Source organism: Oratosquilla oratoria, chromosome 8, assembly GCF_046742065.1.
Source record: "Oratosquilla oratoria isolate Oo_2021 chromosome 8, ASM4674206v1, whole genome shotgun sequence".
NCBI lineage: Eukaryota > Metazoa > Arthropoda > Malacostraca > Stomatopoda > Squillidae > Oratosquilla > Oratosquilla oratoria.
In genome coordinates this window covers 17,633,659-17,656,428 of record NC_134784.1, presented here as the reverse complement: position 1 = coordinate 17,656,428, position 22,770 = coordinate 17,633,659, and the positions used below count along the sequence as shown (strand labels likewise).

Genomic DNA, 22,770 nt, shown 5'->3' with positions numbered 1-22,770 from the left:
AATGGTTGTGTGAGGAAAATATGGTAACTGCTGAGAGAATAGGTGTTCATAATTGAAAAATTCCTTGACACTTTAAATGATGAGGCTCGGTTATACGTGACCACAAAAATGTGAGACATTGATGCAAACAGCAAGTTTTGTGGAAAAATTCACACTAGAGAGGTGTGAAACAGACTGAGGAGTGAGAGCAGAGGTGTGTTTTCAATACAAAGTCTGAGATATGCAAGACAACGAGTAGGAGATAGTTGGAAAAGACCAATTCGGAGCTTTAGGTGCACTAAATTAGGGCATAGAATCTAGGATTGTTATGCTAGGCAAATTGGACAGAAGTATAGTCAGAAAATGGGAAATAAGCAAACCAGGCAGGAGATAATGTGTGTAGAAGGTAATAGGAGTGAAACAGATCAAAATAGCAATGTTGTACCTGCGTGAAACAGTCATGGGATGGTTAATTACCTTAAGGAAAATGGAAGGGGGAGACAAGATTGGAGATAAAGAAAAAATCTGAGCATGACAAAGGAGAAGGAAGTAGTGGAAGATAAAGATGATAGTCATTGCTGTGTAGGTGAAGATAGGTTAAACAGGGTGGAAGATACATTAGTAGGCCAAGAGTGGTTGCCTTATGTTAGAGGAAATATGCAGTCATGGCTCTGCAAGACATAAGGGCATCTTGCACCATTTCAAGGCCAAATGTGATACCAAGATTGGAAGATAAGCATACTGTTCAGTTTACCATGGGATTAGCAGGAGCAGTAAGAAGAGGAGTATGGCAAGACCAAGTTCATCATGGAAGATGGTGTCCTCAAAAAATACAAGATACCAGAAGAAGCAGGGGGCGATGTCATTCTCAGGAATAAATCCCAACAGAATAATTTTTTTTGGTAAATAAGCTACTATTACAAATTAATATAGGCATCTGAGGTTATGAAATCAGTTAACTTAGTGAAGTGATAGGTGTCGAATTAAGATTGAAATACAGCAATTAAGCATATCGAGCTGTATGAAATCTGTATTCTAGAGTGATTAGTATGTGAAAGCATATATAACAAATTATACAACATTACTTTTTTCATTTAGATAAGAGTAGCCTATAATTTTTTGTTTATATATACAAAAACATTATCTGAAGTATTATATAAGAGATTTGATGCTATAGGTATGGTTGGCCACCCTCTCCAAGAATGTTGAGTTAATGATATATCCTTTTCATAATTAATCTTTTTACTTACAACCTGGTGAATTCTCCATCTTGAGTATTGGTTCTGGTGTATTACCAATCTCTAATTCCCATGTATGGGGATTATTCATTATATATATCATGCTGTGCCGTTACGAGAGGTAACGGGGCTTTTTTATATGTCCGTGTATCCCCATGTTTACATATCTTTTTGTCGTAAGGCTCGTTTCCCCTCGGAAGAGGTTTTTAAGTTTGTTTTTTTTTGTAATGTTTAATTTAAGTATGCTGCGAGCAGAAGCTTCGTCTGCTTAAGAATACTATCGTTGTAAGTTGTCTGCAAGCTGTGCTGCAAGATAGCATCTCATTATTTGTACAATGTTCACTTTAAGAATTAGACTTAAGAAGGTGTGTAAGAACCTGTTGCGGTGGTGCGATGTTACGTCGCGCCTCCAGCCAGTGTGGTTTGAAACGCCTTCAGTTGTATACCCCGCTCCCTTCGCGGCCTACTCGGTGAGTTTTGAGCTGAATTTAGTTTTAGATCTGGTATATTGTTTCTTGTATGTCATAATGAATTTAGCCTTAAAGCTGCTCGTATTTCATGTTCAGATTATTTGTAATTCTGTATAAAAGCTGTTAGTAACGAGCGTTGCTCTGGTTTGTTTACAGTTTTTCATCTCCTCCTCCTCCTCCTACTACTTCTACTTCTACTCTTCCTTCCAATTACTGTGTGCTGCCATGGTTTCAACGGAAGCACCTGTTGTGTGAAGAAGAGAAAGTCGTGTTTTCTATTGCCAATAAATGTTAGCGACGAGTACCCCGTGGATCCTTAACCCCGCGTTGTTTACGTTACGTAATCCAGAAAAGAGGGCACTCGTTACGCTAACCCCCTATGCGTCGCAGAGTAATCTGTGACGCCATAATGAAAAACGATGGCCATTGGCGCTCTCTGCCAAGAAAATCGCTTTCGTGAAGAGGTGAATGAAAAGAGCCGCTGCGAAGGAGTTAAAAGTTAGCCATGCAGTATGCCAAGTCCATCTTGAGGTGTCGGCCAGACCACGCCCTGCACGCCGTTGCCACGTCTAGATTCCCCTCGTCGTCACCACATGAACTTGATGTGTCGCCTTCCTGGCATAAGTTTACGTGTGTGCGCTTGGTTTTGTAGCGCAAGTAAAAGTGTAGTGTAGCGCAAGCCAAAGTGTAGTGATCGTATCGGCGCGCGAGTGTGATGTGGCAGTCTTAGTGATCGTATCGGCGCGCGAGTGTGATGTGGCAACAACGTATGGTTGCCAAGCCCCAACAGTGTTTACATAACACCACGTCGCAGTTAAGCATGTGTTTTTCCTTTGAAGGCAAGCTACCTTGCCTAAATCCTGTCATATGTTAATATAAGCATGCGACTAATGTGCATTTTTAGATTGAACCAAATGTAGGGTTTAATCTGTTGTTGTCTACCTCAATAGTCGTATAGTTAGGAGTGTGGTAACGTACTCCGTGGTTTTCGATTAAGTTCGAGTTTCCTTGTCTTCTTTATCATATTACTGTCTTGTCTCTCACTGTTTCTCTCGCTTGGCAATATGTCTTCCAACCACAGTATAGATGAAGGACCCGTCTCTGGTAGGGTCAGAGTCCTCACGGCTGAAGGGCAAGAGGCTTTTCAGAGAGCGTCTGATCAGCATGAAGAGAGGGTAAAGGCGAGTAGAGAAGGAGTACAAGCCTTATTGGAAGAACCGAATCATGGTCCTTGGTTGTATGAGGCCCACGCTGTGTACCAGGATACTGTAAAAAGGTACCTGGAATTCTTAATGCGTGAACGTACTTCAGAAAGTCTGGCTCGTGCTGAATCAGTGAAGCACGAAGACAGGGATTTTCAGGCATCTTTTCGTCAGGTAATCAGTAACTATGCTTCCTCTTCCTCAGTTGAAGTCACGGAAGAGGAACACCACACTGAACCGTTTTTACAAGATGACCCGAAGTCCAATCAAGTTCCTTTATCCCTCGTCGACCACTCTGAGCGTTGTATGCCCCCTTCCATGAAGGGCAGTTCAAGAAGGTCGGTTAGGTCAGGTCGTTCCAGTAGCACCAGTGTTAGTGTTGCAAGGAAGCAACGAGCCAAGGTGGAGACCGCTCGTATCAGAGTCAAGTTTGCCGAACAGGAGGGTCAGCTTATGAAAGAGCAGGCTGAAATGCAGGCCAAGTTCAAAGTTATGACACAGCAAAAGGAGTTGGAAGAAGCCGAAGCCGAACTTAGGCACTTAGGACCTGACGATGATTGGGAAACATGCAGTGACTGGGACCAATTAAAAGGTACAGTCGCTACCCGCACCCAACTATATGTGGAGCAACAGGGTGGTATAGTCGATGTTTCCGCTAGTCAGAAGGATCTGGTAGGCTTGAATCCTGAAAGCCCTGTTTTCAAGCCCTGTTCTGATTTCAGAGTTAACTCACAGCCTGCTAACAATGTTCCATTCAGTTTTGAACCTCGTATGGAAAAGGTAAAGGTGAGGTCTGTGCAACCTGCGCAGCAACCTGTTGCTAACCATGTTTCTTATGTGTCACCACCTGTAGTAAAACCTCCTCGGAGTGCATCTCCTAGGTTGGGGACAACCTCCAATTCTGCCGATTTGAGCAAGTTCTTCTTGCGGAAGGATTTACTTCTTAGCAGGCTGTCTACGTTTGATGATACTGCGGAAGACTATGCTGTTTGGAAAGAGAGTTTCAAGGAAGTCGTGCAAGAGTTAGGCACCTCATGTAAGGAGGAAATAGACCTGTTAGTTAAGTACCTAGGTCCTGAGTCTAAAGAATGGGCCCGTACAACCAGAAACTCAAATGCCAAGAATCCAAACCTGGCGTGCAGTAGAATTTGGGAGCGCTTGGATGACAGGTTTGCTGCCCCTTCGATCATTGAGACTTCAATTAAAAAGAAGCTCGCCAACTTCTCTAGGATTTCACCTAGAGACACCTTAAGGTTATACGACCTGTGTGACATTCTGTATCAGATAGAAGCCTTGAAGGCTAACCCTGTATACAGTACACTGTTTGCATATTATGACGCCTCGTCAGGCATCAATCCCATTGTCGCAAAACTTCCACCCTGTATACAGAAAGCGTGGACTGGCAGAGCCATGAACTACAAGACTGCTCACGGTGTGCCGTACCCACCTTTCTCCTTCTTCATTGAGTTTGTGAAGGAGATGGCAAGGGTCGAGAATGATCCATGTTTCTCTTATCAAAGCCTTGGAGCCGATGGTTTTGTGAAACCAGAGAAGCCACCTCCCTCTAAGTTTCCTCAAGTACGTGTGAAGAAGACTGACACCATGTTGTCCAGTGGCAGTAAGTCGACCATGGGCGCTGACAGGTCTGTTGGCGCCGCTAGTCCTACCGAGCAAAGAAAGGCAGAAAAGGGAGATTTTTGCGTCTACCATGATGCCTACGTACACCATTTGGATTTCTGCAGGGCTTTTCGCACCATGTCAGTGAGCGAGAGGAAGGTTTTCTTAAACGATAAAGGAGTGTGCAACAAATGTTGCAAAGGTAACCATCCTCCTTCCAGCTGCAAAGAGAGAACTTTCTGCAAACTCTGTAAGGCCCATACTCATGTGACTGCCTTACATCACGATGAACCCAGGTCGAAGAGGAGTTCGACTCAAGCGGTTACACAGCATGGAAGGGAGGTTGCTCAAGATAAAACACCTCGCTCCCCTGTAGTCAATCAAGTGCCGCTTCCAAATGTTCTTACCCCCATAGTAAAGACTCAGGGAGGGGAGGATGCTGCGGTCAATTCCAAATGTACCTTGATATGCAGTAACCCCACCTCCATGAGTAAGTCCTGCGCCAAGACCTTCTTGGTAAAGGTCTATCCTGAAAGTAAGCCAGAGCTCGGAGTGTGGTGTTATGCCATCCTAGACGATCAGTGCAATTGCTCTTTAGCAAGGTCTGAGTTTTTCGATTTGTTTGACAAGCTGAGCAAACGGGTTTCATATCGTCTAGCTACCTGTGCAGGTGTAACGGGCGCTTCTGGGCGCACCACCAAAAATTACACCATCGAGTCTTGGCATAACTCACAAGAGGTGCATATCCCTCAGTTAGTGGAATGCGACAGCATTCCCAGTGTAAGAGAAGAGATACCCACCCCCGCCATAGCTCGTGGTTATCCCCATCTGTCCGATCTGGCCGAATGTATTCCACCTCTGGTTCCTGAAGCTGAGATTCTACTCATCATTGGTCGAGATGTGCCTTCAGCTCATTACATTTTTGACCAGAGAATTGGACCTGTCAATGCCCCTCTAGCTCAACAGACCAGTCTGGGTTGGGCAATCATTGGGGAAGTGTGTCTCCATGGCACTTGTAGGCCTCCTGTCATTAGCAGTTTCAAAACATCCTTTGTACATGATAGACGTCCCTCTATAGTCGCACCATGTGGTAACCAGATTCATGTTTCTGAAGTAAAGGATGATTTGTTCAAGGTAACCAAAGATGATGACAAGGCCGCCCTGTCGATTGAAGACAGGAAGTTCTTGGATGTTATGAACTCAGAGTTCCGCAAGGATCAAAGTGGTCATTGGGTCGCGCCACTGCCTTTCCGTCCCAATGTTGTAGCCACCAGTAATAATAGAGACTTTGTGTGGCACCGCACACTGTCTCTCCATCGTAGCCTCAGCACAAAGCCGGAAAAACGTCAGCATATGATGGCCTTCATGCAAAAGATGTTAGATCGTGGGCATGCTGAGGTTGCACCACCATTGAAGTCTGATCAGAAGTGCTGGTATCTTCCATTGTTTGGGGTGTACCACCCTAAGAAACCTGACAAGATCAGGGTTGTGTTCGACTCTTCTGCCAAATCCAGAGAGTTCTCCCTAAATGATATGCTGATGTCAGGTCCTGATATGACAAACAGTATTCTCGGGATTCTTCTACGTTTCCGTCAGGAAGCTGTAGCAGTGGCAGCTGATGTAGAACAGATGTTCTACAATTTCAAAGTGAAGACTGAGCAAAGAGATTATCTCAGATTCTTCTGGTACAAGAATAATGACCCTGATGAAAGGTTGATTGAGTATAGAATGACTGTTCACGTTTTTGGGAACACGCCATCTCCCGCCATTGCCACTTATGGCTTGCGTAAGTCTGTAGAAGATGCCTCTCCTGAAGTTCGCTATTTCATAGAGAACAATTTCTACGTGGATGATGGGTTAGCATCTCTGCCAGATGCGGAGACTGCTTACAAGTTAATCCAAGACTCTAAGTCAGCACTTCAAGAAGGAGGACGCCTGCGCTTGCACAAGATCACTTCCAACAGTAAGGAAGTGCTGGAAAAGTTTGCCACCAGTGAGCTGGCTGAGAACCTTCAGGAGCTGAACCTAACTTCTGACTCTATGCCTATGCAGTCTAGCCTGGGCCTCTTATGGGACATCCAAAGAGACGTTTTCGTCTATAAGTTCATGGATTCAGACAAGCCTTCGACAAAAAGAGGGATACTGTCTGTTGTAAATAGTCTGTTTGACCCCATGGGATTCTTAGCTCCAGTAATAATAGTGGGAAAACTACTCCTAAGAGAGATAACCAATCTAAAGTGTGGTTGGGATGAACCCATACCAGCTAAGATCCATACCAAATGGTCCAGATGGCTAACGTCCTTAAGGGACCTCAAGGATATAAGCATCAATCGTCAGTTTGCTAGTATTTCTTTGTCTCAAGCTCACAGGATAGAGCTTCATACCTTTTCAGATGCTTCCAGAGTAGCAGTAGGAGCTGTATCATATCTTAAGGTTTTCAGTGATACCAAAAGCTACCAGGTGTGTTTTGTGAGGGGACAAGCTAAAGTAGCTCCCAACCATGGTCATACTATTCCCAGGTTAGAGTTGTGTGCTGCAGTGATGGCAGTTAATCTCAGCAATTCCATCTCGGATTGCTTGGACAAACCCTTAGACGCAAGGCATTTCTATTCTGACAGCATGATTGTCTTGGGCTATATTCATAATGAAAGGCGTAGATTTCAGGTCTACGTGAGTAACAGAGTAGACCACATTAGGTCGTCCACCGAACCTAACCAATGGCATTATGTACCTACAGATTGTAATCCAGCAGACCTGGCTACCCGTGGTCTTGAAATAACCAACCTAAATCAGAGTGATTGGTTGTCAGGTCCCTCAAGCTTATTTGAGGATGTTGTATCCACCAGTGGAAGTTTTCCTCTTGTAAGCCCTGAGACAGATAAAGAAGTAAAGGTATCAGACTACACAATTGAGTCTGAACCCCTTGTTAGTGCAAACAAAAGCAATGTAGAGCCTGCAATTGCGTCATTAGCTCAGAGGTTCTCTAATTTCTCCTGTTGGAGGAGACTTGTAAGAGCGGTAGCTCTCCTTAAGCATATAGCCCGTTCTTTCAAACAAGGTAACAAGTGTTGTTCAGGTTGGCATATATGCAACAAACATAAGTCACCCGATCAACTAGAAGATGCAGCTGATTTCATTGTTCAGACATACCAAAAGGATTATTTCTCGTCTGCCATGACTAAATTGCAAGGTGAAGTTTGTTTACCTCCTTCCAGTCCCATTGCATCTCTGTCTCCTTATTTAGACCAGAAGGGCCTACTTCGTGTAGGAGGCAGGTTGAGTCAAGGCAGTGATGTACTTGGTATGCTTGCAAGGCCTATTATTATTCCAAAGGAATCCCACTTAGGCTTGTTGTTGATCCGTCACTACCATGAGACAGTGCACCACCAAGGGAGAGTGATTACAGAAGGAGCCGTCCGTACAGGTGGTTTCTGGATTTTGGGAGGGAAACGTACCATTTCTAAGGTCATTTCCAAATGCGTCACCTGTAAAAGGGTAAGAGGTAAGGTGTGTGTTCAGAAGATGGGAGACTTACCCGTCGATAGACTTACTCCCAATCCGCCATTTTCCTATGTAGGAGTTGACCTTTTTGGCCCCTGGCATATAAAAACTCGGCGCACTAGAAGTTCCTTCCTCGAAAGTAAAAGATGGGGCGTTCTGTTCACCTGTCTTGTTTCCAGAGCTATCCACATAGAGACTGTAGAAGAATTGAGTACTTCTTCCTTCATTAATGCCTTAAAGAGATTCATTTGTATTCGTGGCCCAGTTAAGATGATGCGTTCTGACAGAGGCACGAACTTTGTAGGTGCTGTCAAAGCACTGAACTTGCTTGCCATTACCGATGAAGGTGGTGATGTCAATAGTTTCTTGTCAAGTCAAGGTTGCACTTGGTTGTTTAACCCTCCTCATGCTTCTCACATGGGTGGAGCATGGGAGCGTATGGTGGGGATAGTCCGCAACATCATGAATGTGATACTGACTAACCATCACCCCAAGGCATTAACACATGAGGTGTTAGTAACCTTCTTTGCAGAAGTATGTAAGATCGTGAATTCCAGACCTTTAGTTCCTGTTTCCTCGGACCCTAGTAGTCCTTTCATTTTGTCTCCGTCCATCCTTCTCACTCAGAAAACTGATATTCCTGTAACTCTTCCTGAAGAGATAGATATTAAGGCAGTATACAAATCTCAATGGAAGCATGTCCATCACCTTGCTGAGGAATTCTGGAAGAGATGGAAGAAAGAGTATCTTTCCTCTTTACAACCCAGAAGAAAGTGGGTCAATTCCTCTCCAAATGTAAAGGTGGATGATGTAGTGTTGGTAAAAAATCAAGAGTGTCCCCAAGGACAGTGGCCCTTGGGTATTGTAAACAAAGTATTCCCTGGCAAGGATGATTTAGTCAGGAAGGTCCAAGTAAGAGTTGTGGTAAACAACAAAGCCCATGAATATGTAAGACCCATTTCTGAGCTTGTGTTGCTAGGTCAATAGTTTTGGTAATTTTTCCCCCTAGAAAATTAGGAAGGGAGTGTGCCGTTACGAGAGGTAACGGGGCTTTTTTATATGTCCGTGTATCCCCATGTTTACATATCTTTTTGTCGTAAGGCTCGTTTCCCCTCGGAAGAGGTTTTTAAGTTTGTTTTTTTTGTAATGTTTAATTTAAGTATGCTGCGAGCAGAAGCTTCGTCTGCTTAAGAATACTATCGTTGTAAGTTGTCTGCAAGCTGTGCTGCAAGATAGCATCTCATTATTTGTACAATGTTCACTTTAAGAATTAGACTTAAGAAGGTGTGTAAGAACCTGTTGCGGTGGTGCGATGTTACGTCGCGCCTCCAGCCAGTGTGGTTTGAAACGCCTTCAGTTGTATACCCCGCTCCCTTCGCGGCCTACTCGGTGAGTTTTGAGCTGAATTTAGTTTTAGATCTGGTATATTGTTTCTTGTATGTCATAATGAATTTAGCCTTAAAGCTGCTCGTATTTCATGTTCAGATTATTTGTAATTCTGTATAAAAGCTGTTAGTAACGAGCGTTGCTCTGGTTTGTTTACAGTTTTTCATCTCCTCCTCCTCCTCCTACTACTTCTACTTCTACTCTTCCTTCCAATTACTGTGTGCTGCCATGGTTTCAACGGAAGCACCTGTTGTGTGAAGAAGAGAAAGTCGTGTTTTCTATTGCCAATAAATGTTAGCGACGAGTACCCCGTGGATCCTTAACCCCGCGTTGTTTACGTTACGTAATCCAGAAAAGAGGGCACTCGTTACGCTAACCCCCTATGCGTCGCAGAGTAATCTGTGACGCCATATCATGCAACATTTTCACCTCGGTTAAGGTGATGTTGTACCTCCCATAGACCTTTGGCAACAAGAGGTCAAAGGTTCCCAGGCATTCAACACAATGTTGGACCCCTTTTTACGTAGCCCAAGACATGATTTAAAACTGACCACAAGTGTTAGTGATTCATGATTGAGGAGTGATATGAAATTTACCCCAATCACAGACCTCATATAACCCAGACAGTGTGAAGTGTAAATTTACCTAGTTGTATTTCAAGGGAGTGAGTGGTTTGAGGTAGGGGTGGGACTTCGTCAGGGATATGTTATGTCGCCCTGGCTGTTCAATTTGTACATGGATGGGGTGGTGCGAGAGGTGAATGCGGGGGTAGTGGGTTGGGGATTGGAGATGGTTGAAGGAAATGGAGAAAAGTGGAAGATGGGCCAGCTGTTGTTTGAGGATGGCACTGCACTTATGGCGGGATCAGAGGAGGGATTGAGGAGGTTAGTGACAGAGTTTGGGAATGTGTGTGAGGGAGGGAAGTTGAAGATGGATGTGGGTGAAAGCAAGGTGATGAGATGTGCAAGGGATGAGGGTGGCGGTGGGCTCGGGGTGGGTGTTGGGGGAAGTGGATAGTTTTGGATATTTGGGTGCAAATGTGGCAAGAAGGGGAGGTGAAGGTGGAATGTGGATTGGGGGAGGCGAGTGAGTGGCTTGGTGGATTGGAAAGTGTAATGAGAGATAGACATTTGGGAATGGATGCTGGGAGGAGATTGTATGAAGGAGTGGTTGTGCTGACAGCACTGTGTGGGGCAGAAGTGTGGAACATGGGAGAGGAAGAGAGAAGGGATTTGGACTTGTTTGAGATATGTCTGAGAGGTACAATGGGGGTTACAAGGCAGGATAGAGTGAGAAATGAAGAGGTGGGGAGGACAGAGGGGGGTGGAGGGGGAGCTGGGAGATAGGGTGGATGAGGGAGTGTTGGGGGGGGGGGTTTGAACGGATGGAGAGAATTAGTGAAGAAGGACTACTGGAGGTGTGGAAGGCAGATGTGGAGGGAGTGAACATGGGGGGGAGCAGCCTGGGGTGGGGTGGATGGATGGGGTGAGGGGGGGATTTGGGGAAGAGGAGAGTGTCTATTGAGGGGGGACGGGAGAGGACAGAAGATGGGGTGGATGGAGAATGGTTGTATATGGATGATGTGATCCATGAAGTGGAATGGGTGGGGGGTAGGGGGAGAGGGAGTGTGAGAAAAGTTTGACGCAGCCCAAAGGGATTTCTCCCCGTCTTCTCCTTTTCTGCACGAGGGGACGGAGAGGGGGGGGTCGCCGATTTGATGAAGCGGTCTTGCTGTGGATGTGCTGTGTCTTGTGACACTGCTTCTGGCCTGGGGCGGTGGACATGATGTGGGGATGGCCCGTCATCCGGGAGGTGCTGGGATGGGAGGGATGGGGGTGGAGTTGGAATGGGTGGGAGTGGTTTTTGTTCCTTTGTTTTTAGCTATCTCCCTTGTAAGGGGGGGAAAAAGCCTTTGTATTTACCTAGTTGTATTTTACAGGACAAGAGCTATGCTCGTAGTGACCCATTCTTGTATCTCTCCGCATCCAGTTTATTCTTAAAATCTTGTATAGTTTTGGCACTCACTGTTTCTCCATTTAATTTGCTCCAGACATCAATCACTATGTGGGGAGCTATTCTTTTTTGAGTCTCTTCTGTAACTGTCCTTCTTTAGCTTCTTTTTGTGTCCTCTTGCTTCTCTTCTGTCCCATTTTAATAAGTTATCTCTATCAAGAATTTCCATCCCTTTCATAATTCTGTACATGGTCAACAAATCACCTCTTTCTCTTCTCTGTTCCAGTGTTGATAGATGTAATTTCTCTAATCTTTGTTCGTATGTCAAATTTGATAGTGCAGGTGCCAATTTTGTTGCTGCTCTTTCAATGCTTTCTAATTTTCTTATGTTCTTTTTTGTGCGAGGTGCCCATAGTGTTGCAGCACACTTTTGTTTAGGTCTTATTAGTGTAACCACTATTTTCTTTACTATTTCTTCATCCATGTAGTCGAAGGCCACTTTCATTGATCTTAGTTAAAAGACCTCTCCAAATAATTCATTGACATGTTTATCAGGTGTCAAGTCACTCGAGATAATCATTCCCAGGTCCCTTTCTGAATGGACTTTTTTGACTTCCTTGTTACCAATTTTATATTGACCCAATATTCTATTTTTGCTTATTCTAAATTCCATTATGCTACATTTCTTAATGTTAAAGTTCATCTCACATTTCTGACTCCATTCCCATATTTTGTCCAGGTATTCTTGTAGCGATCTGTAATCTTCTTGTGCTTACTCTCTTGAGTAATTTGGCATCATCAGCAAAGAAGTTCATGTAACAATTCACTCCTTCATCCATATCATTTATATATATGGCAAACATTAAAGGACCCAATACAGATCCTTGCAGGATGCCACTGTTCACATCTTTCCAGTTTGAATTTTTGTCTCATTTTTCTCCCACTTAAGAAATCCTTCATCCATTCCAGTAGCTTACCTTGTATTCCTCCTGTTATTTCAAATTTTCTTAATGGTATATGTATGTATTTTAAGGGAAGAGACCTACGCTCGTAGTGATCCACTTTTGTATCTTTCAGCATCTAGTTTGATCTTAAATTCTTATATAGTTTTTACACTCACTGTTTCCTCATTCAGTTTACTCCAGGTATTTATCACTGTGTGAGAAGCTATTCCTTTTCAGGTCTCTTCTGTAACCATCCTTTTCAAGTTTCTTTTTATGTTCTCTTGTTTTTCTCCTATCCCACTTTAGTAAGTCATCTCTATCAAGGACTTCCATTCCTTTCATAATTCTGTACATGGTTAATAGGTCTCCTGTTTCTCTTTTTTCTTTTCAATGTTTCCTCATTCAGTTTGTTCCAGATATCTATCACTCTGTGTGGGAAGCTATTCTTTTTCAGATCTCTTCTGTAATGATCCCTTTTTAAGTTTCTTTTTGTGTACTCTTACTTTACTCCTATCCCACTTTAGTAAGTCATCTTTATCAAGGACTTCCATCCCTTTCATAATTCTGTAGATGATTAGTAGGTCTCCTCTTTCTCTTCTTTGTTCCAGGGTTGGTAGTTCAAGTTTTTCCAATCTTTGTTCATATATTAATTTGGAGTGTTGGTGCCATCTTTGTAATTATTGCTCTTTGAATTCTTTCAAATTTCTTTATGTTCTTTTCAGTACCAGATGTCCAGTGTCACAGCATACTCCAATTTTGGTCTTATCAATGTAACTAATATTTTCTTTACCATTTCTTCATCCATGTGGTCAAAGGCCACTTTCATTGATCTTAATAATTTGAAAGTTTCTCTGTCTAATTTGTTGATATGTTTGATGCCATGTCATTGGTGATAGTTACTCCTAGGTCCCTTTCCGAGTTGACTTTTTTTAACTTCCTTTGTACCAATTTTATATTGTCCCAATATTCTGTTTTTGCTTTTTCAAAATTCCATTAGACTACATTTCTTGATGTTGAAATTCACTTCACACTTTTGACTTCATTTCCAGATTTTGTCCAGGTCTTCTTGTAGTGATTTGCAATCTTCCTCTGTACTTACTATCTTTAGTAGTTTTGTATCATCTGCAAAGAAGTTCATATAACATTCCACACCTTCATCCATGTCATTTATATATATGGCAAACATTATCGGAGCCAATACAGAACCTTGTGGGACTCCTCTTATCATTTCTTCCCAATTTGAGTTCTTGTCTCTGAGTACCACCCTCATTTTTTCTCCTGTTTAAGAAATCTTTCATCCATTCCTTGTATTCCACCTATTGTTTAATTTTTTCTTAGTAGCTTTTTGTGTGGTACTGTCGAATGCCTTTTGTATTTATTTACCTAGTTTTACCTAGTTGTATTTTACGGAACAAGAGCTATGCTCATAGTGACCCATTTTCATTTTTGTAAACGAGACATTGTGCTAAACCAGTGAGGTGACACATTCCATGAGAGAACCAGTCTCCCCTCAACACATACCTTTATCCATCCCTTTATTTCTATACCCATCCCCATGCCATGCCCAAAATCAACGCACACATCACCACCACCAGAACAAAGATGAAGAAAATCACCAAGTGCCCATAAGGCTATGGTAAGTTATAATACTATGTTTTAATGAAATATCCAAACAAAACAGAAAAAGTGAAATGATTACATATTCACAAAGACATGATGCTTTGTGATGCAATTGTACTTTTCAGTGTTTGATGAGTCCCTGCCTATCACAGGTATATAATCTTTTGCTTCTATGAATGTTGTAAAATTCACAGGAGTATCCCAGAATTAACTAAGTGGAGTGGTTACCTAAATTAAATGCACACTGTCAGCATTACTTATTAAAAGGGATGGGAAATTTGTCAAAGTCATAATATTCTCCACAGTTATCATGCAAACTGTGACCCCAAGGAAGATCACGGAAAGAATCATAAGATTAGCACATGAAACTACCTGCATCCACCTTGGAGTCGCCAAAACCGAAGAGTTATAATAAGTCAATTTTATTGGCCACACCTATCTGAAGATTTTTAGAAAATAGTTTGGCAGTGTATTGTGTGTCAGATAACAGGGAAACCCAGTAACACCCCTAAGAAGGTGCCAATGTGCCAAGTTCCTTTTATTTAGGAACCTTTCAGTAGGTTAGTTATAGACTGCATAGGCTCCCTACCAAAAACTAAGTCTGGTAAGTCATTTCTGTTTACCATCATGTGTCAGTATACACAGTATGCTGAAGTAATACCCTTGCCAAACATTAAAGCAAAGACAATCACAAAAGCTTTAATGTCTTACTTTAGCAAGATGGGTATGCCTTGGGACAAAGTGACTGGGGCAGTAACTTTTTAAGTGAGATATTCAAAGGAACCCTGGAAGGCTTCAACATAAAATATGTGGTTGTATACAGAAAAGTGCATTAGAAAACTGGCACAAGCTCAGATCCTTTGGAACCAGTACAGATAAATTTTGTGGGTATTTTTTTTCCCCAAGGATTTTTTTCCCAATGCAGAATTGTTGTAAAAAACACTAATAGCAATATTTTTTTAATAATATCTATACACTCACTCCATTTTTGTTCTTTACAAATAATTTGCCAAGCCTAACCAAAAATGATTTGATCTGACCTAATTTAGGACTTATTGTACAGAAGAGCTTCCACCAACCTGTCCAGATGAAAGCAGCCCCTTTTGTTTGCTTTTATGTATTTGTTTCTCTCAACCTTTAATGAGACTCTCCCGGATCTCATCATACCTGCAAAATAATGAAGGAGGGTAATTCTATTTAAAGGCTACATTATACATTTCTGGGAGACAAAAGAACTTGTGGGCAGGTGTCTAAATAGGGAATGAGGAGAGTTATGGCTGATGTTATAACAAAGAACATTACATTAAGGAAGTGATTGCTTACAACCAAGTTAAGATGTTCTTTGTAATAAAACTAGGCAAGAATAGAATTATTTACCAACAAGTCCCTTCCCCAATTTCTGAAACACTAACAACATTGTAATAGATTTTTTTTATTTGAATAAAATGTGAAGTAAATTTGATCTGATTTTTTATTTATTCACTTGTATCTTATTATTTTTCCATGAATAAATCAAGGAAGTATAATCATAACTGAACACAGAAGCTTGGAATGAAGTCCAATATTATAATCAAACCTATAAGATAATACAGTACCCTTGTGGAAGAATTTAGTAGGTAGCATGTTCAAGGATATAAAGCACCGGCATGAAAATATACAATTTAGAGGTATAAGTGAATAATGTGAAAAATAAGTCATTTAGCACTGACAATTCAGATGTATAAGTGAATAATGTGAAAAATAAGTAAGTCAGTTAAGCACCGGCCTGAGAATATACAATTTAGAGACACAAGTGAATAATAAGAAAAACAAATAAGTAGTGGCATGAGAAAATACAATTAAGAGGTATAAGTGAATAATAAGTGTTGTATTATTGCTATTGCTTTGTACTATCATTACCATTGCTATTGCGCATGTCGACGTTCACGCCTATGTTGACTGATCTTACATAATAATAAACAGTGTACGAGCTTCCCACGCGTATCATTCACCCGACATAGAAACAGACACTCTCTCATACACACAGGTGAACACAGTAAATTGCCTAACACTGAACCCAAAGAAGGGACTCCCACCCTGCTCGGTTCTTCTGATAATTCCATCCATGTCAGTGATATTCCTAAAGGTGCATCTACTTCTGTTGTTTGTCCTAGCACTAAACCTAGTGTACCTAGCCCATCACAAATTGAAGTTAGAAGGTCCGGCAGAGTGCCTAAACCCAATGTACAACCAGAAATGGTTTACTACTAAGTGTATGTTATGTATCACAAATAATAGTATCTAATTTTGTACTTAATTCTAAAGGTTTACTCTAGTTGATATGTCATCACTATGCTTTCTTTTGCAGCCCTTTGGGGAATTACTAACTGTTACTTCCTGATAAGTTTATTTTGAGATTTTGTAAACTTGAAGGGGGATGTTGTATTATTGCTATTGCTTTGTACTATCATTACCATTGCTATTGCGCATGTCGACGTTCACGCCTATGTTGACTGATCTTACATAATAATAAACAGTGTACGAGCTTCCCACGCGTATCATTCACCCGACAATAAGAAAAATGAGTAAGTCAATTAAACAATAGCATGAGAATATACAATTTAGAGGTATATGTTAACAATAATAAAAATGAGTAAGTGAATTAAGCATTGGCATGAGAATGTGGGTTTTGTTGTAGCGTGATCCACCCGCTGTAATGATTTTTTTTTTTTATATATTTATATGACACACATGGAACTCTTTTCCCTCTGTATCTTAATCTATAACTAACCAGTGGGCAACCAGAGGCCACAGCTATACTAACTCTAAACCTAATTAATCTGTTTTGTGTTGGGGATGTTTGGCATTCTACTTGGTAACTGACCCATCAGTTGGAGTGCTCTAATTAGAATCATAATAACATTTTTATCCACCCAAATATCTCAACAATGAAATTACTGACAACTAAAATATAACAAACTAGCTATAATACTGCATTATCAATATATATCAGTGTACAGGAGGAGAAAAGAAAACATTGAACTGTCAACCAGAGTGCTCTAATTAGAATGACTCCAGCTTACATAGTGGACACCCTCCTTCTGATCTGTATCCTATTCCTTAACCCTGGCAATGGTTTTGTCTATCCCATCCCTTGTATGTTGTCTCCTACCCCAGCTAATTTCTCACCCTGGTTGACCTTAATTATCCAGAATTTCTGTTTCATAAGTTTATTCCACTTTCCCAGTTACTCACAGAATGCAAATTTTGTAAAAAATTTAGCCCTATCTCAATACTTGTGGGCTCTGACAAGGGAAAATACCCAAGCTGGGTAGGAGCAGTAGGGTGAGAAAGGTGGGTTTGTGTGTGTCAGAAGTCACGTCTGCTTTAACTAAGGTAGGGGGCCCCAAGGGGTTGATATAACCTATGGTTTACGTATACTTAGATTCATGAGGACCCTGATTCCTGACATGCTCCTAAATCTCTAAACCTACACCTATTTACAATCCCCAGCATTACAAACATAACTATCTGTCTACATACCATAGGCTTCTTCCCTCTTATAAAGGAGGTAGTGAGCCATGGAATGCATACCTCCACACATTCATGCATCACTCACTTATTTCCTTTTCATCTTCACTCCTCATAGATGAAGAATCATCCCCGTCTTCCACCCACTACCAGGGTAAGAAGAAATGCAGCAAGGCACAGTACATCCACAGCAGGGTGATCCACCCTCCTCCCCTCATACAAAACTAGAGAAAATAAGGAGAAGTCCATTTGTGCCATGTCAATTCATAGTTAATTAACAACCATTCGCCAATAAACTTCTCATGTATCTGCCTTACCACAAAAAATTGATTCATTCATCCTTTATCTTTCCTTAACCCACACTATTCCTAATCAATTACTCCCTCTCTTCCTCTCCTATTCCTCTCAATTAACATCCTCCCATATGCTATTCCAACTATGTTCAACAAACTATACAAGCAATCTTCCAGTTTTCTGGCACCCTGCCTTCACTTAGGCACACATTAAACAACCTCATCAGCTAATCCCTTTGTCAGACACTTCACATTACACCCATCCAACTTGAGTACCTCATCAGGGATGGAAAAGGGGATGGGAGACGGGGTTGATGAAAGAGTATTGGGATTGCTTGGAGACACAGAAAGAATGAATGAAATAGATTAATAAAAAAAAATGTGGAAGGCAGAGGTGGATGGAGTGAACATGAGGGGCACAACAAGACACCGAAGCAAAAGGAAGTGCAGCAATTGAGCGCCAATCTAGCGGTTTTGTTGCCGACATGAAGGAAACGACTAGTTGTTATTGTGCGGGATGTATAGGCTATGTTGCTTGTGTGACCGATAAGGTAAAATCCAGTTGTTGAAATAAGTATAGTTGGCACAATGGAGAAAGTAAAAGACGAAAAAATATTGAATGAACCAATTAAGAGAGGCCTGGATATAAGTAAAGTAGAATCGCCAAGAGGAGTAATTCCCATGAGGACGTGTTCAATGGACACACCAAGAATAAATCAAAGGTGGGAGAACAGTTTTTCAGGTTTTCAAAGAAATCCAGAAGAAATAGGTAAAGGCTTATAGATAGAGAAGTTAGATATAGCAATGAATTAAGAAATAGTGAAGTAAACAAATTATTGGAAGAAACCGGAGACTTAAAATTGGACTACTGAGCTGTACTTAGGGAATTGATTACTTTGCATAAGAGTAATGAGCAAACGATTAGAGAATTAAGTGACCTAAAGAGCAAAATTGATATGCTCACAAGAGAAAATGAAAGAATGAAAAAGGACAAAAATAAAATGAAGAACTGAAAAAGGTCAAAGAGCAATTACAGGTAGTGATGAAGAGTGAATCAAAGAAACAGACCTCATTGAAATAAAAAATCAATGGAAACAACAGGAAAAAAAAAAAAAAACATCCTTTAGAGAAATAGTACAAAAACAGATAAAGGAAAATACAAAAACAGTAATGAAAGTAATTAAAGAAAAGGAAAATTGGGTGAGAGATACAGTTGACAAAGGTAAATGCATTGTGGTCCATGGTATCCAAGAAAAACATGATGTGTATAAATACCAGAGAGAAAAAGAAGAAAAGGAAATAGCTAAGGAAATTCAGAAAGAAATTCAGGACGAAGGGCAAAATTTTGACAAAGAAATTGACAAGATTCACAGGATAGGCAAATACTCATAAGAAAAACAAGATAGACCTCTGAAACAGCTATGAAAGTAATTAAAGAAGAGGAAAATTAGGTGAGAGATAGAGTCGACAAAGGTAAATGTATTGTGGTCCATGGTACCCAAGAAAACCATGATGTGTATAAATACCAGAGAGAAAATGAGAAAAAGGAAATAGCTAAGGAAATTCTGAAAGAAATTCAGGACAAAGTGCAAAATTTTGACAAAGAAATTAACGAGATTCAAAGGATAGGCAAATACTCAAAAGAAAAACAACATAGACCTCTAAACATAAAACTAAGAACTCAAATGATAGCAGAGGAGATACTATCGAAAGCAGTTAAACTAGCAAACAGTGAGAAATCCAAACATATTAGGATAAAAAAGAAAATGGGTGATGAGGAGAAAGAGAAAGAGAAAGAAAAGGTTCTCAGAATTGAAGCCAACGATAGAAATGAGAAAAGAATGGAGACGGAAAATAAAGACAGACTGAAAAAATGGTACATCAGAAAAATGGAAACTTAAACCAAAAAAGGAGAAGAAAATATGAAACTAGAAGTGGCATATACAAATATCGATGGTATGATCTCTGGAATTAATTAACTGAATGACTATCTGGAAATAGAGAAACCTGACATTATGGAAATTGTGGAGACAAAACTGAAAGGACCTCTATCAACAAGTATAGTGGGACAAGGTCTATACAACCACTGAGCGAAAAATAGACCAAACAGGGAGGTGTCATGATATTGAGCAAAAGGGTTTAAATGTGACAAAGATAAATAATGGCAAATATAATGTGGAATTAATTATAATTAAAGTTGTAAATAATAATATGAAAAATAGAAAATTTGTAGCAGTATATGTGCCACCAAAAACACAGGCTTGGTCTGATAGTGATCATTCTAAATTACTGGAAGACATGATGAATGTGCTAAATGAGTTACTGAAAGAGGGTGGTAACAGTAATTATGGGCGATTTTAATGCAAAGGATATAATCTGGGAAGAAATATAGAAACAATGAGGAACCGTTGAAACTAGACTTAATATTCACTTCTGACCTGGATATCATGAACAAAATGGAGTATAAAATACCAATTGGGAAGAGTGACCATATACTAACAGAGTTTGAATTAAAAGAACAAAATGTAAAAAGGAATGAAAAACCGAGAGGGAAGATTAATGTACAACAAAACAGATTTTGTAAAACTTGGAAAAAAAATTCCGAAACTAAAACTGGGATAAATTCTCCAAAGAGGAAACAAAGATGGAAGACAAATGGAACATATTCAAAGAAAAGTACAAGGAAGGAATTGATAAATATGTACCAAAGAAGAAGCAAAAAGATATTTATATAAAGTGTTGGTATAACAAAAGGTGCAGTGAGGCTAAAGACAGAAGAGACAAAGCCTGGAAAAGATGGAAAAGAGACAAAAAACATCCAAATGGCAAACATATATAAATCTTAGGAACAAATATGTGAATATACGGTGGAAAGTAAAAAGAAACTATGAAAAAGATATTATAGACAAATGTAAGGATCAACCTAAACTCTTTTACAGATATGTAAATGATAAATTAAAAGACAAACACGAAATTGTAAAACTGCATTAAGGAGATATAGAATATATAGATAACACAGAAATGGCAGAAGTTATGATTAGACATTTCAGGTCTGTCTTTACAATTGAGAGCTCACAAATTTGGGAATAGATGGACAACAAAAAAGATCCCTTAAAATGAAAGAAATAAAGGTAACAGAAAGAAATAATAGACCAAATAAAAAACCTAGATGTTAGGAAATCACTTGGACCAGATGGAATTGCAAATTGGATACTGAGTGTATAGACGAACTGACAGACAAATTATACAAGATAATAGACATTTTACTCAAAGAATGAAAGGTACTGCAAGATTGGAAAGATGCAAACATCATACCAATATATAAAGGAGGAAACAAAGAAGATCCTACAAACTTCAGATCAGTATCCCTTAGAAGCACAGTAGCAAAAATATGCAAAAAGGTTATAAGAAAAATGGATCAAACACTTGGAAGAGAATAAAATATTAAACCCTATACAATTTGGCTTTAGAAGTGGAATATCGTGTACTACAAACTTAATGTGCTTTTACTCGAGATTAATTGACATAATACAAGAAAGATGGCTGGGCAGATTGCGCCTTCTTGGACTTGCAGAAGGCTTTTGACAAAGTACCACATAAAAAGTTAATAAGAAAAATTGAAATAATAGGAGGAATACAAAGTAAGCTAGTGGCGTCCCACAGGGCTGTATTGGCTCCTTTAATGTTTGCCATATATATAAATGGTATGGATGAGGGAGTGAAGTGTTAAATTATTTTCTTTGTTGACGATGCCAAATTACTCAAGAGAGTAAGCACAGAAGAAGATTGCAGATTACAAGAAGACCTGGATAAAATATGGGAATGGTGTCAGAGGTGTGAAATGAACTTCAACATTAAGAACTGTAGTAATGGAATTTGGAAAAAGCAAAAATAGAATATCGGGTTAATATAAAATTGGTAAAAAGGAAGTAAAAAAAAGTCGACTCAGAAAGGGACCTGGGAGTGATTATCTTGAGTGACATGACACCTGACAAACATGTCAATAAATTAGTTGACTGCATGTTGTTATGGCAAAGTAGCATGCAGTTGATACTTTAGGGTCTATATGGGGCATCCCTACAGACCAGAGCCACACATTTTGTCTGTGATAGAGGACGACTCCACTCACAGAGAAATGATGAAACTTTTATTACTGCTACTGTCCCTCTGTTATACTGTCCCCCAACCCCTTGTTGCTGTCCTGTACCATTTCTCTGAATTTCATATCTTGTTTTGCCTACCCTGTGGTGGGGAGAAAAGAATACTGCCTCCAAATATTTCCACTTGGATTGTAAGAGGTGAGAAAAACGGGATGGGGATTGGGACTAGGCATCCTTCTCCCTGCAGCCCCACAGGGGACATTCCTACCAGCACCCTAAGGTTTAAGTCTTTAATGTGTGTGGATATGGTACAGATGAGAGTAAAAGGGAAGAGATAGGTACTATGTTTGTGAGAAGAAAGATGGATGTGTTGGCTTTGAGTGAAACTAAATTGAGAGGGAAGGGCGAGTGTGAGTTTGGGAATGCAACTGGGAGGTTATCAGGAGTGAAGAGAGGGTGAGGGAGAGAAGGGGTGGCTACACTAGTAAGTTAAGAGATAGGTCAACGGGTAGTGGATTGGAAGGTTTCCTCAAGGATAATGTGGATGAAGGTGAAATTGGGAAAGGAGATGTGGGTTTTTGTAAGTGCATATGGGTCTGGTAGTGAGTAGAGTATAGAAGAAAGGGAGTCTTTTTGGATAGAGGGATTAGGGAGGAACATCAATGTAGTAGTACTGGGAGACCTTAATGCTAGGGTAGGAAATGAACCAATTGATGGAGCGGTTGGGAAATGTGGAGTTCCAGGAAAGAATTGTAGTGGAGAGTTGATGGTGGAGATATGTCTAGAATGAGAGTTGATGATAGCAAATACAGTGTTTAGGAAGAAAGTCAAGCATAAATACACATGTGAGAGGGTGGTGGATGGAAGGGCAGTAGATAGAGCATTAATGGACTATGTAGTGGTAGATAGGAGTATAATAGAAAGAGTTAAGGATGTAGATGTGCTATGGGGAGAGAG

At 40.5% G+C, this 22,770-nt stretch overlaps 2 protein-coding genes across 3 annotated transcripts in view; one reads left to right on the top strand and one right to left on the bottom strand.

Annotated features, from left to right (window-relative positions):
* LOC143027613 (protein prune homolog 2-like) overlaps positions 1-22,770 on the bottom strand; it is a 289,335-nt gene that overhangs the window by 19,936 nt on the left and 246,629 nt on the right. Inside the window, exon 12 of the mRNA XM_076188976.1 lies at positions 14,990-15,077. Within this exon, the coding sequence (XP_076045091.1) occupies positions 15,041-15,077 (37 nt within the window). The 3' untranslated portion in view covers positions 14,990-15,040. The remainder of the gene's footprint in view (positions 1-14,989; positions 15,078-22,770) is intronic.
* Positions 1,349-9,700, top strand: LOC143027605 (uncharacterized). Of its 2 annotated transcripts, none has more exons than XR_012966617.1 (2): positions 1,349-9,396; positions 9,553-9,700. XR_012966617.1 is itself a non-coding variant. In XM_076188962.1 (2 exons), exon 2 carries the CDS (start codon positions 2,752-2,754, stop codon positions 8,992-8,994), a length of 6,243 nt encoding a protein of 2,080 aa, XP_076045077.1. In that variant the 5' UTR covers positions 1,349-1,687; positions 1,844-2,751; the 3' UTR covers positions 8,995-9,700. The 2 variants fall into 2 exon arrangements, 1 of the variants encoding a protein (XP_076045077.1); XM_076188962.1 differs by having other exon boundaries at positions 1,349-1,687; positions 1,844-9,700.

Coding starts and splice junctions, on each gene's coding strand:
- LOC143027605 (XM_076188962.1), top strand. CDS start 2,752: ATGTCTTCCAACCACAGTATAGATGAAGGACCCGTCTCTGGTAGGGTC.